Source organism: Sander vitreus, chromosome 13 (assembly GCF_031162955.1).
Source record: "Sander vitreus isolate 19-12246 chromosome 13, sanVit1, whole genome shotgun sequence".
NCBI classification, from domain to species: Eukaryota; Metazoa; Chordata; class Actinopteri; order Perciformes; family Percidae; genus Sander; species Sander vitreus.
Window position 1 is genome coordinate 1,538,842 of NC_135867.1, and position 21,535 is coordinate 1,560,376.

General features: G+C 42.2%; 1 protein-coding gene across 1 annotated transcript in view; it reads right to left on the minus strand.

Moving 5' to 3' along the window:
- The window catches only part of LOC144528196 (polypeptide N-acetylgalactosaminyltransferase 10-like), a 117,039-nt gene that overhangs the window by 67,318 nt on the left and 28,186 nt on the right, over positions 1–21,535 (minus strand). The window contains exons 2-4 of the mRNA XM_078266674.1: positions 15,005–15,107; positions 13,733–13,871; positions 1,007–1,173 (exon numbers count right to left, since the gene is read on the minus strand). Of these exons, the coding sequence (XP_078122800.1) occupies positions 1,007–1,173; positions 13,733–13,871; positions 15,005–15,107 (409 nt within the window). The remainder of the gene's footprint in view (positions 1–1,006; positions 1,174–13,732; positions 13,872–15,004; positions 15,108–21,535) is intronic.

Below are 21,535 nucleotides of genomic sequence, written 5' to 3' on the forward strand. Positions count from 1 at the left end.
TATCCAGTCGTTAGCAAAAACAGCTAACCTACTTCAATTCAATTTTATTTTTTAGTGTGAAATCATAACAGAAGTTATCCCAGGACACTTTACTTATAGGAGTAGGTCTAGAACACACACTACAATTTACAGAGACCCACCAAGAGAAAGCCTTTGGTGCGACAACAGCGAGGAAAAACCTCCTTTAAACAGGCAGAACATTCCTGAAACACCGGCTCACCACTGCGTTTGTGTGTTTGTGTCTTTCTCCGTCTGTCTGCTTCTGATGTACAAACGCAGGAGCATCTCGAGATCACATCTGGGCCTCTGCAGAAGCAGACTAATGCTTGTGTTTCTAAACAGCTCATTATTTGTGCAACAGTCACCCACACTTGCAAACAAATGACTCAGTGGTGTGTGTGTGTGTGTGTGTGTGTGTGTGTGTGTGTGTGTGTGTGTGTGTGTGTGTGTGAGAAAGAAGGAGAGAGACAGAGTAAGAAAAAGTCACACTCCACTAAAAGCCTTACTTATTAGTATGCCTGTACTGACTGCATGTGTGCTCATGTATCTATGTGAAGGTGTGAGTGTGCGTGCTGAGCGGCCCAGGTGTGTTCTGACCAGTGATGAGTGTGTGTGAGAGTGTGTGTGTGTGTGTGTGTGTTAGTGTTAAAAGCATCTGGGCAGCAACTTGGGGTTCAGTGTCTTGCTCAGGGACACTTTGACATGTGGCCGGGGGAGCCTGGGATTGAACCGCCAACCTTGCGGTTAAACAGCAAGAGACAACTCTGCCTCCGAGCCACAAGCCACCCCAAGACTCACCCCACGTAGTATTAAAAGATTCAGCCATAACCAAGCAATCGACTACGACGTGACCGTTCAAAACTCCAGTACACGAGGTAGAGTTTTACCGAAGTGACGCCAATCAATCGCTCAAATCTGTATTTTCTTGCACATGGAGGAGGAGGTGTGTTGTCTGTGCAGGTGTGTGCGTGTTCTGACCAGTGATGTGCGTGTGCGTCGTCTGTACCTTTGTCGCTGAAGTCGTCGACCAGGATGACCTCGGCGATGAGCTGTGGGGGGGAGCGGTTGAGCACGCTGTGGACGGTCCTCAGCAGCGACGACCAGCCCTCGTTGTGGAACGGGATGATGATGCTGGTGTTGGGCAGCTTCTCCGCGTACAGCTTCTGTTTGCAGCTACACAAAGACACGAACACAAACACAGAAATCAGAGAGGGACGTTGACTGTGTCGTCCCTGCTTAAAGTGCCCATATTATGCTCATTTTCAGGTTCATAATTGTATTTAGAGGTTGTACAAGAATAGCTTTATGTGGTTTAATTTTCAGAAAGCACCATATCTTTGTTGTACTGCACATTGCTGCAGCTCCTCTTTTCACCCTGTGTGTTGAGCTCTCTGTTTCAGCTACAGAGTGAGACATCTCACTTCTGTTCCATCTGTTGGGAGTCACACTTGCGCAGTACCTAGGTAAGGACTACTAGCCAGTCAGAAGCAGAGTATGAGGGCGTGCCCTGACAGTACCTAGGTAAGGACTACTAGCCAGTCAGAAGCAGAGTATGAGGGCGTGCCCTGACAGTAGCTAGGTAAGGACTACTAGCCAGTCAGAAGCAGAGTAGGAGGGCGTGCCACGCTAGCAGCTAGGTGAGCATTATAACGTGTGTTCCAAAGTGACCACGTTTGTCTCTGAAGTAAAGGCTGGACTACAATAGAGCTGTTTGGAGCAGTTTGTGAACAGTGTTTTCTGTTGGAGACGGTAAGTCCCTTTGGGGGGGACTTTGGACGTTTTCACTTTGTAAACCTAGAACGTGCACAAAAAAGATATATAACACAATGAAGGTAAGGGAAAAAAACCAAAAAGCATAATATGAGCACTTTAATAATAATAACCAGTTTAGTTTTTTAACCCGCAAGCTGCAAGGAGTGAGTTACACTGACCCTCTAAACTGACTTTGTTTCGCAGTGACTAACGTTCTCTCACATCCCGTTTGCTGTTCAGGTCGATGCGTCAGGCTGTGCCGGCAGTTTACATGGCGGATAGTCTCGCATTGCCAGACCTTCCTCCACAGCGCAGCGGAGGAAGGTCTGGCTAGTCCACACAGCATTCCAGGATGGGAGAAAAACATGCTCTGGTTTATTGGCATTTCTTTAAACCAATCACAATCATCATGGGCGGGGCTAAGCTCCGCACGGAGTCGCTGCTAAATAGTCTCAGGAAGGAACTTGTTTTGATGGAACATGTGCTCTATCAAAGGTCGTTTTAGTCGTGCAACAGAAAACTCAGATTGGACAGATAGTCTAGCTAGCTGTCTGGATTTACCCTGCAGAGATCTGAGGGGCAGTTAACCACAGTCCTCACACAAAGAATGCGGAAGGAAATGAACATCGGCGAAATAGAAATATATAAATATCTCCCGTTGCTAAGGGTGGCAAGTCGTATGTAAGGTCCGTCCTATTTACTAGAGCAGTGAACAACGTTTGCATTGCATAGGAATTATTATGGGATGGGAATGACTGTCCCAGGTATGAGTCAAACCCTCCGGCGTAACCAGGGAAAGAACTATAGATCTCGATTGTAAAACTAATTAAAATGTAAATGTAAAAGTGACCATGGTATAAGCGGGTTAAGGCCCTTCGAGGTGTCCATTGTCAGGTATTTAGTGCGTTTTATTGAAATTCCCAAATGCTAATTGAGAATGAGGAAGGAAATCTTCCGTAACCAGGCGACGCTGCCCTTTTTCTTCAGAGCGCTGCAGTGTGCTCAACCAGCCCAAACCTGAACAATGTGTTGCTCTTTTGACAATATGTAATGAAGCATACCACCTGCTGGCTTGCCCTTCCATCCCTTTCTCTTTCCTTTATCTCGCTCTCTGAAAAACCCAAAGAGGAATCCGTAGAGACGGTAATTATCGCGGGGTCTCTCAGGCCCGTCTGGCTGCCCGAAAAAACCTCTGGCTGTCTCTCACTCGGTCTCTCGATCATGTCATGTAGTCAGTGAGTGAGTGAGAGTGAAATCAATGAATGAATGTCTGGGCCCACTGAGGACTGATGTGTCACCTGGTTGGCAGCCACCTGTCACTCCGCTGTCACTTTGACCAATCAAACAGCCACACCTGCTCCCCATCACCACCCCATGCCCCCGTCTGTCCGGTGTGGAGCGTATGGGGGACCTCGGCGGTCCGCAGTGGCCCTGACAAGTCATTTCTGTCGTCCTGCGGAGAGGAATTCAGTGTTGGACTGTTGGTCTGTATGGTTGAGCCGAGGGCTGGTTTTCAAGTAAAACCAATTGCACAAGTGCTCAAAATAAGCAGCAAGCGTATGCTTCCCTTAAACCTGGAGGGTCTGCTTTTTAAGGAAATGAGGACCCTTATTAAACTGAATAACAACAGTTGCATAGCAATGGTTGCACAAGACCTCTCCAACAGTGTCGCACAAGAAAGTAAAGATTGTATTTGTATCTATTGACTGTGTATAACTGTGGTATACTGCCTTTTTTAAGTGTTCAAATGTGGATAGTTTTTAGTGATATCCCTGCAGTTGTGGTCTTGACTGATCTTAAAAATAAAATCCTGAGTCATCTTTAGGGCTCAACGATTTTTTTTAAATAATCTAATTGCGATTTTTTTTTCAAAGAGACTTTCAAAGAGTGGTCTCGAGACCGAGACTGATCTCAAGTCCAACAACACCGCTAAGTCATGTTTCACTTTCTGCATATTCAAAACACTTTGTTGTTGCAACCCCGAACAAAACACCACCAAATACGTGTATCCAAAGTCAACACTTACAATTGATCCATATTTCTTTGTAACGTTCTACATACAGTAGTTTAAACTGTAAAACGACCCCATCGTAAGCAGCCCAGGCTAATATGTTATTTCTCACATCTGTGCTCCTCTGGATTCTGTTAAAGGGTAACTTCAGGATTTTTTTTTGTGTCTACGTGACTGATGGAAACAACAATTTTTGAATTCCAGTATTGAGCAAGACTGCTGCAAAACGATGTAACGTCCACAAAAGTTCTGTTTTTTCAACATCATGGAAAGGATCCCTACAGAGATAGAGTTTTTTGTTAAAGACTAAGATCCTTTTTGTTAACATGAAACAGCTCTGAAATCCCCATCACCAAACTCCACCAGACTCCATGTAAATAAACAGTGATTTTAACAAATCGTAAAACACACTTCACTCAAAGTGGACAGAAACAAAAAAAAACTGTCAGAAGTCGTCTTGGTTCATCTTTCCACTGTTCCAACAATCACCACTCTGGTTTGGTTGAAATAAACCCTTAATTCACCCATTTACATGTGGAGATATGCTGGCTCTATACACGCTAAAAGTCCTGATTTTTTACATGGAGTCTGGTGAGTTGGAGTTTGTGCTGCAGTGTGTGTTGCAATGTTGGTGGAAGGCAGTGGGATGACTGTGGGATGGCTACTGCTTCAATAGGTCACAGGATGAGGGAGATTTATAAATACGAAGGTGAAAAATGTGAGAGAACATGAAGCGTTGTCCCGGAGAGACCTTGGGAGAGAAAACATTTAAATCTGCTTTCCACATGAAAGTGACGGCGGGGTCAAAAGAAGGCTCTCGTCAGGCAGAGGGAAAGCGCTGAAGGCTGATCTGTGACGAATAGGGTCAGCAGGTCTAAAGCTGTTCAGCAGAGGATATTTATAGTGTTGCTGGCGTGTTCTTTTTTACCATGTCGTTCTTTAATGAGTCAGAGGAGGGCTGGAAGAAACCCAGCAGTCTATACTGTAGCCACAGGTCCACATGGCTCATCATGTCTCTACAGCCTGTTCTTTCAACAGGGCGTTTAATGTTGAGCCTAATGTATAGCTCCTCCATGCCTCGAGTCTACGATTAACAGGGCAGACTTCTTGTTTGGTAGATTTCTATCTATACGGTGGACGTTTTATAAAACGTCACGCTCAAACTCCATCCGCTTCGGGAAACAACAACAAACTTCGAGCTAGCGAGCTACACGCTGAAAATGGCAACTTTTGAAGAAAATCTGGATGGTGCAACAAGACAGACCTGCTTGGTTCTTTGGGGGAATGATTGTAAAGATTTACTAAGAATATGTTTAGGTCATTTCCTCTCTCACTGGGACGTTTTGGGACTGATTGGTGGGATTGCTGTGGACGAAGTACACACGGAGATACACTGGTAAGAGCCAATGAGGTTTAACCATGTATCAGCTCATTTAAATAGCTCACGTTACTGTATAATATTGTATGCGCCGTTTTCTTTTGCGGAGTGCAAATGTGCCAGCAAAACAAGTTCATTGCACAAAGCCACCGTCGCTGTGTCCAGAGATCCGCTCAAGACCATTGTGATTGTTTTTTTGTTTTTTTTGCCCAGAGGCAATGGACTACAGCCACCCGAAGATATCCGAAGGAAAACGAGCGTCAGCCATCTTGAAGCTAGGTAACAGGGAGCTCCGTCTTTTTAGCAGAAAACTTTTAAAACAATTATGTGCATTCAAACTACCGCACATGTGTACCACCGGGATACATTGGTACAGATTGAAGAATATGCAGGACACTTTATTACAGACGGAATACTCGACACACTACGCGAGCTTCGCCTGCTACGGAGACCAGCACCTCAGCCTGCGGTGTCGCCCGATGGCGCTAGCCGGGGAAAGGGACCTCGACAGCGGTTCGACCTAGGTGGAACGCTAACGCTAGACGGCCGCCTGTTCCATCAATCCTGCTTGCAAGTGTCCGCTCATTAGGCAACAAACTGGACTACGTCCAACTTCAGCGAAACTCCCAACGCGAGTTCAGAGACTGCTGTGTTTTTGTTGTTGTGGAAACATGGCTGAACAACAGTGTACCGGACTATCCAGCTACCAGGCCTGCTAGGCCTGCTGCGTCGCCGGGTAAGACTAGTGGAGGTGGGCTGTGTTAACACGGACTGGTGCAGAAATGGGGGTGCTTGTATCCAACTAACTGCTAACTGCTGGTGGAGTTTGTGACTGTTAAATGCCGACCATTCTACATTCCGCGCTAATTTACGGCTGCGTTTATACTCGGTGTTTACAGCCCAACAAGCGCTAATGCTAGTGTGCGTAAGCTGAACTTCACGGAGCCTATAATGTGTGTGCACTAAATGTAGCCTGCCTATGTCGTTTTTATATAATGTCGTTTTTATATAATGTCGTTTTTAGATATTTTAAATGTGTAACACCACTTGAGCTACGGTGAAACGTTTCGTGTATATGGTTGAATTGACAATAAAACACATTGAGTTGAGTTGACTGTCTCACTGTCTGTCTGTCTGTCTGTCTGTAAACGGTAGGCGTGGCTTGGGGGTAGACGCTAAAGCAGCGAAGCAAGTGCATTCTGGGATTTGGTGTCTTTCATCCACATGAGCCAAAAACACATTTTCTGGATTTTTACGGCCTAGAAGCCACCAATTTCTAAAAAAATGTTCACATTTCTATTACATAAGTGACCCAATTTAAAGATATATTCATCTTTCAAACGGTGAAATATCCTGACATGCTGCCATTATTCCATCCGGCTATGGCTTTTCTGCAGCTTATCTGGGTTGCATTGGCAGTAGGTTAAGCAGGGTAGCCCAGTCACATTCTCTAGCTTTTCCTGGGGGACCCTAAATTGTTTCCAGGCCAGAGGGTCTGCCCTGGGGTCTTCTCCCATTTGGACGTTTGCTCCACAGACATTCAGGGGGCATCCTGATCAGATGCCCAAACCACCTCAACTGACTCCTCCAAACGAGAAGGAGCAGTCCCTGAGGCTGAGCCCAGCCACTTATATCTTACTAGCCACTTACTATCTAATATTCTCGGTTTCTAACCAAAGCTCATGACCACTGGTGAGGGCTGGAACTTGAATTGACTGGAAAATAGAAAGGCGAGCCTGAGGGCAGTCCAGTACAACGCATGCATTACTACTGAAACACCAATACAATTCATAGCATTAATCTAAACGTGAAGCTAAAGCTGACAAGAAATTCAGTCAATCGTTTTCAAGGTATACTGTCACATAAGACAAGTCACTAAAGACAAGTGTGAATTGTAAGCTGAAAAGTCAGTGGGCCGCCAAAATAATTAGGACTCATCTTCTGGGGAACCCCTTAAATACACTTTGGTCAGAGCATATCTCAACAAATACTGGTCAGATTTATATGAACTTTGCTTCACAGGACTGTGGTACACAGAGGGTGAAGCCTAACCTTTTTCGTCACCTTCCCGCCAGAGTGTCGCCATCAAATAAAAAAAAATTCTATCTCTACACAAATATGCCGTTTGGCATAACATTTTTGGTACTTCTTTTTGCACTATCCCTTCAACATTGGGAATTTCCCCGTCGTGCGATATATAAAAGGATTTTGAATCTTGAATCAACTGGTTTGGAGCGAATAATCTGGGCTACTGTGTAGTTTGGTCAGAAGTTGGCGCTATTGGCTACGCATGGCTGTAATCCGCCAGTAAACGGAGTAAAGGTTGCTAATCGGAAACAAATCAAAAGCGCCTTGGCCATCTTACCCTAGAGAGAAATGGAAAAAGTTCTTCAGGAATTTGATTCAATTGTCGTTTCATGTCAGCTAGTATTCAAGTTCAAACAACTAATGAAGACTTTGTGGGATAAATAATATCCCACAAAGGGCAATTCATGTTTCATGATGTCCGGAGACAAAGACACAGTTATGGGAACATCCGTGGAGATGCTGACAGAAGACAGCTGTTACATGTTCGCTACGTCAGAACTTATCCAGCAAAGGCGTTTCCATATCCCATTTAGAGCATCAACTCTTCTTTTCACAAAAGGGGAAAAACAATCTCAAGAGCACGGGAAAACTTTTTTTGCGCAATTGAGGAAGTTGTATCAAATGTTGCCGTTTCCATCCAGCTTTTCCAATGCGATACTTCAAAATGTGCATGACCTGTGAATGCAAACGCGGGTAATGTGACCAATGTGGTTAAAATAGACTTTCTGCTTCCTCTATTCATCTTCCTTCTTCTAAAGGAACCACTCCTTGAAAAGTCCCCCAGCTCTCAGATTAAAGCTGCCCCAGTGCAACACAGCATACATTCGTCAGTTCTTCACACCTTGTGCACAGAGGGGAACATCAATGACACTGATAATTGCTGTCATGAACACGGTTTATAAGTACATAGGTGTTGTGCGCCGTGTAATCGGCTTCTGTCAGTGTAGAGCTACGTGTCTCCTGTGAATAGACTGGGCAGGTTGTTAATTGGAACAACTGTTCCAAACAGTGCTCGTTGTAATGAGTTGGGACGGATCCAGCGTGGAAAAATAAAGGTGTAAACATTGTTATAAGTAGGGTTTGGTTTTGGGGCAGTATTGTCCATATGGCCAATGTCATGCTGTCACAACTTGCATAAGAGGAGGGGGGGTCCAATGCAACTATTGATGGCACACAATGTGTTTTACAGGTAATTAAAAAAAATTTCCAAGTCTTGTTTGGTTATAAATCAGGTCGAGGTGCTATATAAATACTTTGAAAGCATAAACAACGCTCACTCCACAGGGAAATGCACACAGCCTGTGTTCAGAAACTGTGCCTTTAAATGAGCTGTCAGGACTTCCGTACAGTTGTGATGTCACAACTATACCATATTTAGGTACAGAGTCCCGCTACAGTGCCGTTACTGTCATTCCCCAGCTGCAATGACGGCGCAGAGCCCGGATGCTGATGACCCGTAAACGCTGACCAGTCGGAGCAGACCGGGCCTTTCCAGGGGGGAGTCTTAAAGAGACAGGCGCTAAAACGGAGCGTTTCAGACAGAGGTTGAACACCGGTATTTTCAGAAGTGGTTTTTGAACATTTAAGCATGTAAATATGCTCTAGTAGAAACCCAAAATACAAGTATGAACATGAAAATAACCATGATATGGGACCTTTCAAGTCTTTCGGGTATTAAAACCACTTAATGACAGTGTTTGAACATTTTGTTTTCAAAGCTGTTGTCACGGCCCAGTGTTTTCGCTATTGGCTGTCTTGGCCTACCACCAGGCTGACGTTGGTGTGGCTTACCTGCGTCAGAGTTCAGAAAAGTGGAAGTTAAGGACAGACTGGGGGACAGTCGGGCATAAAGCCATGCGTTTTCAGAATGCCACAACGAATCCTCTTTTCCCCTTCCAAGTTGTGTTAATGTTAATGTCTGCGTCCTTAATGTCTACAAATAAACTATCAACGGAGCGTTGACGCTGATCGACGCTGCATCAAGGGCTGAGCTGGTCGAAGACGGAGCAAGCGGAGGACAAAGGTAGGCCTTTTCATCCTTAACTTCAGCCTGGCGGGCTAGCGTTTAGTTTTCATAGTTTCACGTGCACAAGTTAACCAAACTCTGGAAGTCCTAGACACGTAACAATAATATCACGTTTTCCCAAAGTTTGGTTTTCCCGTGACACTATGTTAAAAGAATGTTCTGCATAGCTGAGACCAAATTGTTTCAGTGCACAGCCGTATTAGTTAAACTTAGCCATATTAGTGTGGCTAAGTTAGGGCTGCTTGTCACTTTCTTATGTATTTTTTATTGTTCTGGGATTTCAGCAGGTCTTAAATTCGAGTCACAGCAATCATGTCCAAGTTTACAGCCCTAAAGACAATTCGCAAGGTTTGGTTTTTGCAATTCGCAATCAACAATCAGAAGCCATTTAGCCTTTGAGTTGGCCTCGTCAAACTGTAACATCATGAAATACATGCATACAAGCAGTCGGGCCCTCATTCCTCTCTCACAATCCAAATTCAGAAATCAACAGCTCTCTCTTAAAATCCTCAAAAAACTCAGAATTGCATCAGATATTTGACTTTCTGTCCGCTTCCCTTAAAAAAAGATTAAAAATGAAGATTAAAAACTGATTTCCCAGGTCAGTCCTGCACTCGAGTTGGCCTCCTGTCCAATAGTCAACCTTATGTTTGGGGAACAACAACCATCTGTCACGACGGCCTGGGAGTCTTCAGCTTTTCAATCCAACCAAAGGCTGCACCAGGTGATCCATTTTTTTTTTCCTTTCCGGTTGATGGAGTGCCAATCTGTGAAATAACCTGCTGCAGTCTTTGGCTGGAATGAAAACCTGCAGACTCGTGGCCCTCTGTGTCCCTCTGTGGCCCCATTTCAGATGAAACTGCTCATACAAACACAGAAGATTTATTTCTTTGTGAAAAAAAACATCAGTTTTGCCTGAGGTTACTGTGCACTTTACTGGAAATTCGAAAGAGGAAGTGCTTTTCGTCTATAAAAACTGACTGATGTGGCAGACTGAAATGGGACGAGAATCACCAACATGGTTCCTTTGGAACTGCACTGAAAGTGAAAAATCTGTTTATTCATCGGGTAGTAAATCTAATTATTAACATTTTGATTTGGTAAAACTCATTTTTCAGTAGAGTTATGTTTTGTTGACCTTTTTTTAAAAAGGGCCCTATAACTCGTTGCCTTATTTACTTGTGAATCTTTGTTTTGGGGTATATAAACCCAACCTTTTGAACTTTAAAAGGTCCCATGGCATAAACATTTATGAGGTTGTTTAACATTAATATGAGTTCCCCCAGCCTGCCTATGGTCCCCCAGAGGCTAGAAATGGTGATAGGTGTAAACCGAGCCCTGGGTATCCTGCTCTGCCTTTGAGAAAATGAAAGCTCAGATGGGCCGATCTGGAATCTTCCCTTTATGACGTCATAAGGGGAAAGGTTACCTCCCCTTTCTCTGCTTTGCCCGCCCAGAGAATTAGGGGACCACTAAGGTCTATATAAAAGAGACTTCGGATACAGTATTAGGGGACCACTAAGGCCTATATAAAGAGACTTCAGATACAGTATTAGGGGACCACTAAGGTCTATATAAAAGAGACTTCAGATACAGTATTAGGGGACCACTAAGGTCTATATAAAAGAGACTTCAGATACAGTATTAGGGGACCACTAAGGTCTATATAAAAGAGACTTCAGATACAGTATTAGGGGACCACTAAGGTCTATATAAAAGAGACTTCAGATACAGTATTAGGGGACCACTAAGGTCTATATAAAAGAGACTTCAGCTACAGTATTAGGGGACCACTAAGGCCTATATAAAAGAGACTTCAGATACAGTATTAGGGGACCACTGAGGTCTATATAAAAAGACTTCAGATACAGTATTAGGGGACCACTGAGGCCTTTACTGATATAAAAGCATCCAAAAAGCAGCATGTCATAGGACCTTTAAACCTGTGTTCCTTGACTGCTTGGTCCACGACATGTGAAGAGCTTTGAATGTCTATGATAAAGGGCTATAATAATGTAATGAATTATTATTTTTTATTATTATTAACATTAGTGAGTCACAGCTGAGAATGAGGCAAAACAACTTATCGAGACAGATCTCGACTGCTTAAGGGGTTGGAATTGAAACGGTCCTAACATATAAGTATTTAGGTATTATTATTGATCAGTAGAGCTGCAAAGATAATCGATTAGTTCTCAACTATTACATTAATTGCCAACTATTTCGAAAATCTATTAATCGGTTTGAGTCATTTTTTATGAAAAACAGTCAAAATGCTCTGATGTCAGCTTGTTAAATGTGAATATGTTCTAGTTTCTTCTCTCCTCTGTGACAGTAAACTGAATATCTTTGAGTTGTGGACAAAACAAGACATTTGAGGACGTCATCTTGGGCTTTGGGAAACTCTGATCCACATCGTTCACCTTGTTATGGACCAAACAACTAATCCATCGAGAAAATAATGGACAGATTAATGAACAATGCAAATCATTGTTAGTTGCAGCTCTATTGATCAGAACTTGTCAATTAAAAAACCTTGTCTCCAAGCTGAAACTTTCATTTTGAGGGAATACGTCCCGTTTCTCCCTCTAGGCAAGGAAACATTTGATCTTGACAACATTCTTACCTTAACTGGCCTAAGGTGATTTGCTCTCGATGAATGCACCGGACCAGTGCCTAAAGATGCTGGATACTGTATTGTGCTTTATGTTTATATTCATAATAGTCTGCTGAAATCTCGCACTCCATGCTGCTGCTAGAGTAAATGGCCCTCTTTGCATGTTCACAGAGCTTCACATTGGTTGGCTTTTATTTATAAATCTGTCCTTGGTCCGATTCCTTCTTATCTGTGTAAAACGAAAAAAAATCAGTATGGCCGGCGCTCTCACAATATTCTACAGACGTTGGTCCCCAAGGTTAGAACACAACTAGGCAGAAAAGCTTTTACATACGCTGTCGCTTCTCCCTGGAATAATGTTCTGAAGGACCTGAAACTGTCAGAGCTGACTACTATGGGAGAAGCCCATTTTATAGGATCCAGAAAATAGCACTCTAGCTCAATGTGATTGCTCCCAAAATCTCTTGCTGAAATCATTTAAAAATGGTACCTATTTATGCATTATGACTGTTTTCTTGTATTGCATCTGAACATGATATTGTGCTCACTCATTTGTACTGTTATATGTGGCTGTTATATTTGTCTGTTTGTACAGTTTGTGTTTATTGTTGTGACGATGTTTATGCTGCTCTGTTAGCCAGGCCACACTTCTCTCAATGTCTCAATGAGACTTTTACCTGGTTAAATAAAGGATATGTATAAATATATCAATAAAATGTTTTTGAAACATTTATACCTAATCATCAGTTGCTGTAGTTGCGTCATATCTGTATAATACTGTCAGTTATGATACACTTAACAATCCTGTATTAAAATGTCAGTATGGACAGAACCACTGTGACATCGCGCTAACGCAAAAATCACTTCCAGGTAACAACTGGCCGTTGATTTGAATCGTGGAGATACGTGAAATCGGCAAACTTGTTTATTTCTGTTGTCATTTTCAGCCGTAACTGTAACTTTTAAAGATATATATTGAATTAGGCCCTATGTTCCCACAGCCCTATGTTATTCTATGTTCCCACATTTCCTTTTTCATAAATTTGTATCAGATTTGATCCCCCTTTCTCCCAATTTGGTAGCCAATTACACCCAACCTATTATCCAGTAGCAGTGGACTACAGATGGAATGTAACCCTAACCCTAACATAGGGCCTCATTTTAAGAAAAATCTTAGAAATGTGGGAACATAGGGCTGACCCCCTTTTAAAGATATATAGGTAAACATGGAGGTCCGACCTATCTGACTATGTTTCTGCTGTGCTTATTTTCTGTGCTGTGTTGCTTTGCTAGCGTCTTTGATACATCAGTAAATAGCGTTACGAATAGGGACATCTCACCGCCAGTCAGACTGAATGTTAGTTTGGGTGGTGTCATGTTCTTCAGTCTGTGGCCCAACAGGTAAATTAATGAACGTGTTGACATATGAAAGGATCGAACGAGCCTTTTAGATGAAGGAGATGAGAGTAGATCCGGTTGTTCCTCGTCCCCGTTTGCTCGGCGCAGGAGTTTATTACCAGGAAGTTACTGCAAACAAACACTGGGATTGGATCTATAACGCAATAAGCAAGTCAAGGTTTATTCAAAACTGACATGAAGTTCTTGCAAATCTGAAAATGACCTTCTGTAGTTTACCTTCAGGGTATTAACAGTAGAGGAAAATATAAGTGCAGTGACTGTGAAGACACCTGGAGGAACCTTTAAGACGTACAAAGATGTCAGAGATTTCTTGGTCCAATTTGAACCTTTGTAAACACATGAACGTCTTTGAAGACCACACCTAAATGTTTATCTTCACACTATGTCCCTTGCGCTCCCTCACTAGACACACACACACACACACACACACACAGGACTCACTTGGCATGCCGGATGTCTGGGAGGGAGCGGTTGAGAGAGATACGGTCGCTGACGTAAATGTTGAAGCCGTTCTCCCTGTAGGCCTGGTCCACCCGGTCGGCGTCAGTCAGTGGGAACGCTTTCCCCTGTTCACCGTTACCTGCAAAAAACACACACACACACACACACACACACACACACACACACACACACACACAGACCTCAGTGCATCTATTCATACAGCAGTTATCTTAAGTCTACACCCCATTCCAAACACTAGCCAACTTTAATTGCTTAGAGGCAAAAAGGAAGAAAAAACCCCCAAAGGATAACATAATGGGTACAATCAAAGTTTAAACAATAACTTCTGACAATGTAATAAAAACAGAGCACCTCAGGGTTGGGAGTGTTCTCAAACTAAACCGGGTGAGGAGCTTTTTAGCTCCGAGCGTAGGGCTGGGTATCGTTCAAATATTTCTGATACCGGTACGGATACCGTGATACCGGTACTTTGATACCAATTCTATAAAAAAAGATTTTTTTTTTTTAATGGCAATGTACACTGAACAAAATTATAAATGCAACACTTTTGTTTTTGCCCCCATTTTTCAGGAACTGAACTAACACCAGATACTAAAGATGGTCCAATACCATTTTTTGCTTCTCAATACTGATTCTGATACCTGAACTTGCATATCGGCCGATACCGAGTACTGATCTGATACCAGTGTGTCATATATTTTATATTTTAACAACTGTATATTTACTGTATACTATCCCTGTATAGATGATATGATGTATAACAGCTGTATACTACTATCCCTGTATAGATGATATGATGTATAACAGCTGTATACTACTATCAGCTGACAATAGGCATCCTAAAATACAATGATTAACATATTAAAATCAGTTACATTACATCTATAATAACAGCAAGCCTAAACAAAAAGGGTTTTAACGGCTCATTTTCAGGGATAAACCCATTCCAACTAATTTACGCTTGTTTGCATAGAGGCGGATTTCCCTGAACAGATAATAAAACTGGGTTGGTGATGATTGCAGCAGATATAAACTGTATTTATGACGACAGAAGTGCATTCAAAGCAGAGATTTACACCGCTGCTGCAGAGCCGCAGAGCAATAAGAGCCAGAGAACAACAGTTCATCTCGATAGAAGTCCATAAATGTGTGAAGATGAGAATACAGTACATGATGAATATGTCGGGCAGTTCTCCTTTACATTTGACAAGATGTCTTTGAGGAGGGACTCTGAGGAGGTTTTGCACCTACCGGATCGAGAGGAATCTCTTTTGATTGCTTCCTGGTCGTGCCAGTCTTTCCTCCGCACGCCGTCGCGTCCCACCTGAGCGTCCTTCCCCACCCGGTTAACCCCCTGTGGACACATACAAACACGGAGAAAGACGGTCATGAGTGCTGTCATATACACGGGCACGCTCCTGGATATTTTGCCTGCCGTGAAGGCTGGTGTAAAGGACCATAATGGAGGTTTGTTGCAGCCAGTCAACTACAATAACAGTGTTTTGCGCTTTAACTGATAAAATGTGATTGACTGGAGATTGTGATTTATTATCTGCAATCGTGTTCATTTTCATAGTTTATAATTAAATCCAAAGGCAGCCATTTCTCCCAAGACCATCAGTTCTGCGGATGCCCATTAATATTTAATACTTGGTCGTGAAACGTTATTAACCTCAGTCAATCTGCTGCTTTTAAGAGCTGGAATGGTGTATCTGAACAATGTATTATATATTGGAGATGTGCTGAGCTATGAATTAGTTTCTGAATGCAACGCTGGTTTGCAGCTGAACCTAAAGTACCACGTGTGTTTGACTTCCCCACCAGCGCACAACTGCAAAGGTTTGACCACTCAAACAACCCTCTACTTGTGGTCAGCAGTGATATAAAATATTGGACATAAAAGGGATTCTCGGGAGGTTGGGTAGCTCAGTTGGTACAGCGTGCGCCCATATAAAGAGGTCAATTCCTGGACAGCAGGTTCCCTGAATGTCTTCCCCCTCTCTCCCCTGGCATGCTGTCCTGGTCATAAAAGGCAGAAATACCCCAAAAAAGAATAAAATAAAAACATTCTCAGAGAACTCACGCTGTGAATTGTACAAGCAAGAACCGACCATAAATATTTTTTGATAATGCACCAGGTTAATGTTTACATTAAGAACTGACCCCTAAAGAGTTTGTGTAAAGTACATTTTACGTAGACTTCCATGGTGGAAAGCAATATATTTAAAGATTGATTTCTGGATTCTATGAAACGATATCAGATCACTCAAACAAAGATCGATTTTGATTTGACGATCGGTTATTTTAACCCAGCCCTATAAAGAAGCGTTGCAGAGTTATACAGCAGTGCAGCACTCACAATAAGGGTTTTTTTTTTTTTTTTTCCACCGGGACTCTGTCAGTATCAGTGTCAGCAGAGAGATTTCTCCAGAGCATCAGACTCACACCCTCCAACGGCGTTGTGCTGAGAGTTTATCCACAGAATGTGTGCTCTCCTATTTCATGCTTGACAATCCTGTGAGGAGAATATCAATGCCGTGACGCACATCTCCACGGAGGCCTTATATACACACAACCGCACACATGCAGACAGATACGCTGCAGCTCAGCATACAAAGACAGACGTTGTTTCTTCTTCCACTTAGTCATTCTACACACTGAGTGACTTTCGGTGACTCGGCGTCGTGAATTACAGGATCACAGCACAATGGAGAAATAATTAGCTTGACGGGAGGAGGCAATTAGGGAAACACTTTAAATACAAATGGCACTACTGACTGCATGAAATACCGTGAATTATTAATCAGACTGCTGGCTTAGAGGAACATGACGTTGAATAACAAACTGTACAGTATGTACGCAAGGAGATTTGGTTTGAGAACTCTTGGAATGTTCTGTCTTTGTGCTCGTGTACTTCAATCTTTAGGCCCTTTCACACACGCACTGTAAACCTGAAATTATTTAGACATCAACAGGCAGAGCTGTATGTGAGAACGCAAAAGTCGGACAACGAACGGTCTTTACCCTGCCAGCTCCCGAGTACAAAGTCTGCGTAATGTCCGACTAAGCCCAAAGTTTGAGATTTCACCTGTGAGCGAGGGGGCGTGTCGATGACGTTTCTATCATACGGCTGGTGCAAAACCGGAAGAAAACACCGAGGGTGAAGAAGACGACGATGGGTGATTTACACAAAGACGCCAACTGGAGAGCCTACCACGTTCAGGAACTCATGTCGGTAAGGGCCGATGACGAAATCACCAGACAGGTTCAAGGAACGGCAAGAGACTCTGTTGTTTATGGCCAAATTATCCGTAACACTTTACTTAAAAGGTATCGACATAACTATGACATGACAGTGTCATGAACGTGCCATAAACGTTATAATAAACAAGTCATAAACGTTCATGACTTCTGTCATTAAGTGTCATTTGGTTTTTGTCATGACAAGTTGACATTGTTTGGGTTGTCTTGATTATGACAACTTGACATTAATCAAAGTGACATTACCAGAGGATGTCTTTGTCATGACAACTTGACATTAATCAAAGTGACATTACCAGAGGATGTCTTTGTCATGACAACTTGACATTAATCAAAGTGACATTACCAGAGGATGTCTTTGTCATGACAACTTGACATTAATCAAAGTGACATTATCAGAGGATGTCTTTGTCATGACAACTTGACATTAATCGGTGACATTACCAGAGGATGTCTTTGTCATGACAACTTGACATTAATCAGTGACATTACCAGAGGATGTCTTTGTCATGACAACTTGACATTAATCGGTGACATTACCAGAGGATGTCTTTGTCATGACAACTTGACATTAATCGGTGACATTACCAGAGGATGTCTTTGTCATGACAACTTGACATTAATCAGTGACATTACCAGAGGATGTCTTTGTCATGACAACTTGACATTAAATTTCTTTGGAGTGTCCTTATTAAGACAACTTGACATTAAACAGGATGACATTGTGTCAAGTTGTCATGACAAAGACATCCTCTGGTAATGTCATCCTGGTTAATGTCAACTTGTCATAATCAAGACAACCCAAACAATGTCAACTTGTCATGACAAAAACCGAATGACACTTAATGACAGAAGTCATAAACGTTTATGACTCGTTTATAAAGTTCATGACACGTTCATGACAGTGTCATGTCGCGATTATGTCGATACCTTCAAGTATAGCGTTACCAAATTATCCCTCGTCTAAACCAAACGGAGTATTTCTAGGATGTGAGAACAGGTCTGCGACACGGACAATCTCCTGTGGCAACAAGTGTCGACGGAAAACTCCGGACCGCGTCGGGACCGGATTTGTGGGACATTGTCCGTCGTTCATATGAGAACACCGCTTTTTTGAGGGACCAAGTTTTAGTCCTAGAGTGGCCCTGTTCTGACCTGATCCGATCGCAAGTGGACAGCTCTAAGTACGTCTGTTCCTGGCATTAGACATAAACGTATGGCAGTTACTTCCTTAAATATTATAAAAACAATCTGAATTCCTGCACGCAGTATCCGACTGTCTAGGTGAAACCTGGCATACTGTGTTTCAGCCTGAATGTATAACCTATGCCATCTCCTGACTGGCCTCTGCTTAGACTGAGAAGCTGTATAGGAGCTGAATATTAAATTAATTCTCCCTACTCTTTCTTACCCTTTTCTTTCCTCCCATCTCCTCACCTCTCTCCTTGACCCCTCTACCACTCCTCTTTCTGTCACAGGCAGATGCCCTCAGTGTGTCATACAAGGACCTGACAAGCAGCAAGAGTCCATCTGTGCAAATTTATACTAAAAAGAAGCGAGATTGTGCCGCCCCATTTCCTCCTGATTAAACTTTCAGCGCACGTCTCCGTGATATTCCTCTGGGGCTTCTCTCGCTGCTCAACGAGACCTTGAAAAACAAGACAAGGAGAGAGGAAAACTTTTCAGCTAATGTGTGCACATGTTTAGTTTTGTGGAAGCAGAACGGGGGCGGGTACTGAACCTAAAGAAAGTAATTGAGACCGACAGTCAAAGAGGATGAGTGAACATACGGGGTGGATCCGATACTTGTGTGTAATAAAAGCGGGGTAAGGTGTAAAAGGACTCTGCAGTGGAAAGCCTTGAATTCACAACCACTTGACTAAGCGTGCACAAAATGTCATTAGTTTTGCAGGTATTTGGTCAAAACATGAATTGGACAATTTCTGAGCCACTTGATGAAACACTTACCAAAGTTTTTACAGTTCATCCTGAGGGGGGAAATAATAGCCGTACCAAATTTGATCTGTGCCAATACTAAATGGTAATCCGTCCAATAATTCTAGTTTAGCCCTCGTGTTGTCTTCCCGTCCACCGTGAATGTGTTGTCCTTCCGGGTCAAAACTGAAAATGAACTTTTTTTGGCACTTTTTACAACGCTTTTTTTGAAATTCATGGTCATTAAACCCAATTTAAATGACATTATACCTAATTTATGAGTTAAAAAAGCAGAAATTATGCATTTTTTGGACTAATATGGATGTTGAGTGAATAACAGACTTTTATGTCAAACTTTAGTCTTGAAACCATTTAAAATATTTTTTTTCTTTTTTTTCAAATGCTATACAATTGAATAAAACACTCAAAATTCAATGAACGTAATCATTAATTGTACCTGCTACGATTGTTAAATGGGTTCTATACAACGTACGTCATGCATCCATGTTATTTTCGGGCAATTTGGTTGTAAGAAACCCATATTTCTGATATTAAAAAAAAACTTTGAAAACGGGTCAAATTTGACCCTAGGACAACACAAGGGTTAGAAAACATTGACATTAACATTCTGACCGACGGGCATTGCTGTCCCTAGGAAATGCAATTTCTGAATTGCGGTGTCAATGCTGTATGCTGAAAGGCTGATGCTAAACTGGATTGCGATTGTGTAAGACGTAGGTAAAGTAGCAGTTGGAAGAGTGGGAATCGGTTTAATTAGTATGAATGTCATTGATAAGTTAAATAATACCAATAATGCAAAAAACAAATATGAACTATAATGATAAAATATTTAAAGTTTTTTTTAAAAAGCTGACGCTAAACTGGATTACTGGCTTCAATTTGGATGAGGAAGCAGCTGGAGTATGAATGAGTATGAAGGAGTATGAAGGAGTATGAAGGAGTATGAAGGAGTTGGAAAAGTGGGAAATGGGTGTGTCAAATTAAAAAATCTCAATCAGCTATGTTCAATATTTTATAAGTTTGAATGGTATAAACAAGAACACCAAAGGCTCATCTTCCTTAACAAAACTAAGAGTATGCAAGCAGCTATGTGAGGCTGTACATGGACTTTTCATTTGATTTTTAGTTTATTATACAGGAAAAATTTAAAACAATAAATAATAATAATAATAATAATAATAATAATAATAATAATAATAATAATAATATACAATATAAATGGGCCTGCCTCAGTTTAAAAACTGGTTTGCAGCAGGTTCCTGTTCTGCAGAAACATACAACATTGAACATAGCTACGGCACATGAGGACAGAAACATTTGTACGGGACATTAGCATGGGCTAGACAGATGCAAACACATAAAACAACAAGACTTGGACAATACATGAACAATCAATGTGTGCAAGTGTAACTGCTGAGAAGGAACAGTTTGTATGCCTTTTTGAAATATGTGATGGATGGTAGTGTTCTGATGTGATAAGGAATGTCATTCCAAATGTTGTATGAAAAAAGGATTTCTGACCATTGTTGTTTTTGTATTGGGGGGGGGGGGACTGGAATGAATGCCTGTGAAAGTGACCTAGTAATGCGTTCTGGTCTCATATTGTGTTCTTCTCACAGCAAGTGTTGGCGAGGTGCTATTTTGAATCTGAAAATAAAATGCAATAGCGTGGCTGTTTATGTAGTTCTGGTAAGTCAGAGCGTTGTGACTGTGACGATCCCTGCTTGATCGGAGTCTGCTTGCTCTCATTCCCTGCCTAACTGTTTTCAAGGTGCCAGTGGAGCTGATGCAGCCTGCCATGGCTAAAAACTAGTCAAACCGTCTTGGTTAATAATAACCAGAAGATCATAAATGGAGCTAGGCGGGGCAGATAGTAATGCCATAAAATGCCTCTGAGGGGGGCAAAGTACCAAATGAGAGCTACAACTAGTCTTCTCATTTGTTTTGTTGCCCAGTAAAACACCCAAATCACTGTGGACACTGTCACACAAGGGACACAGTAGTAGATTTACAGACCCAATCCCAATGTTGGTTTATAATAACGTCGGGGTAGAAACCTCCTGCGTCCCGTACATACAATTTAACGGCGCTGAGCAAACGGGGCTGAGGAACAACTGGATCTACTCTCCATCTGAAATGCACGTTTGATGCTTTCATGTGTTTTACTGTGACTAACGTTAGGTTGGAGAGCCAATTTACCCGTTAGGCTACAGACTAAAGAACATGACACCACCCAAACTAGCAGTCAGTCCGACCGGCGGTGAGATGTTGCTGTTCCTAACGCTGGATTTGGTTAATCAAAGAGGCTAGCAAAGCAACACAGAACAGACAATAAAACAGCAGAAACGTCAGACTGGTTGGACCTCCGTGTTTAACTTTATATCTTTAAAACGTTACAGTTACGGCTAGGGCTGTGTATTGGCAAGAAACTGGCGATACGATACGTATCACGATACATGGGTCACGATTCAATATATTGCAATGTATTTCGATACTGTGCGTAAGGCGATATATTGGGATTTCTTTAAAGTATAACTTTAGAAAAAGACATGATGTTCATAAAAG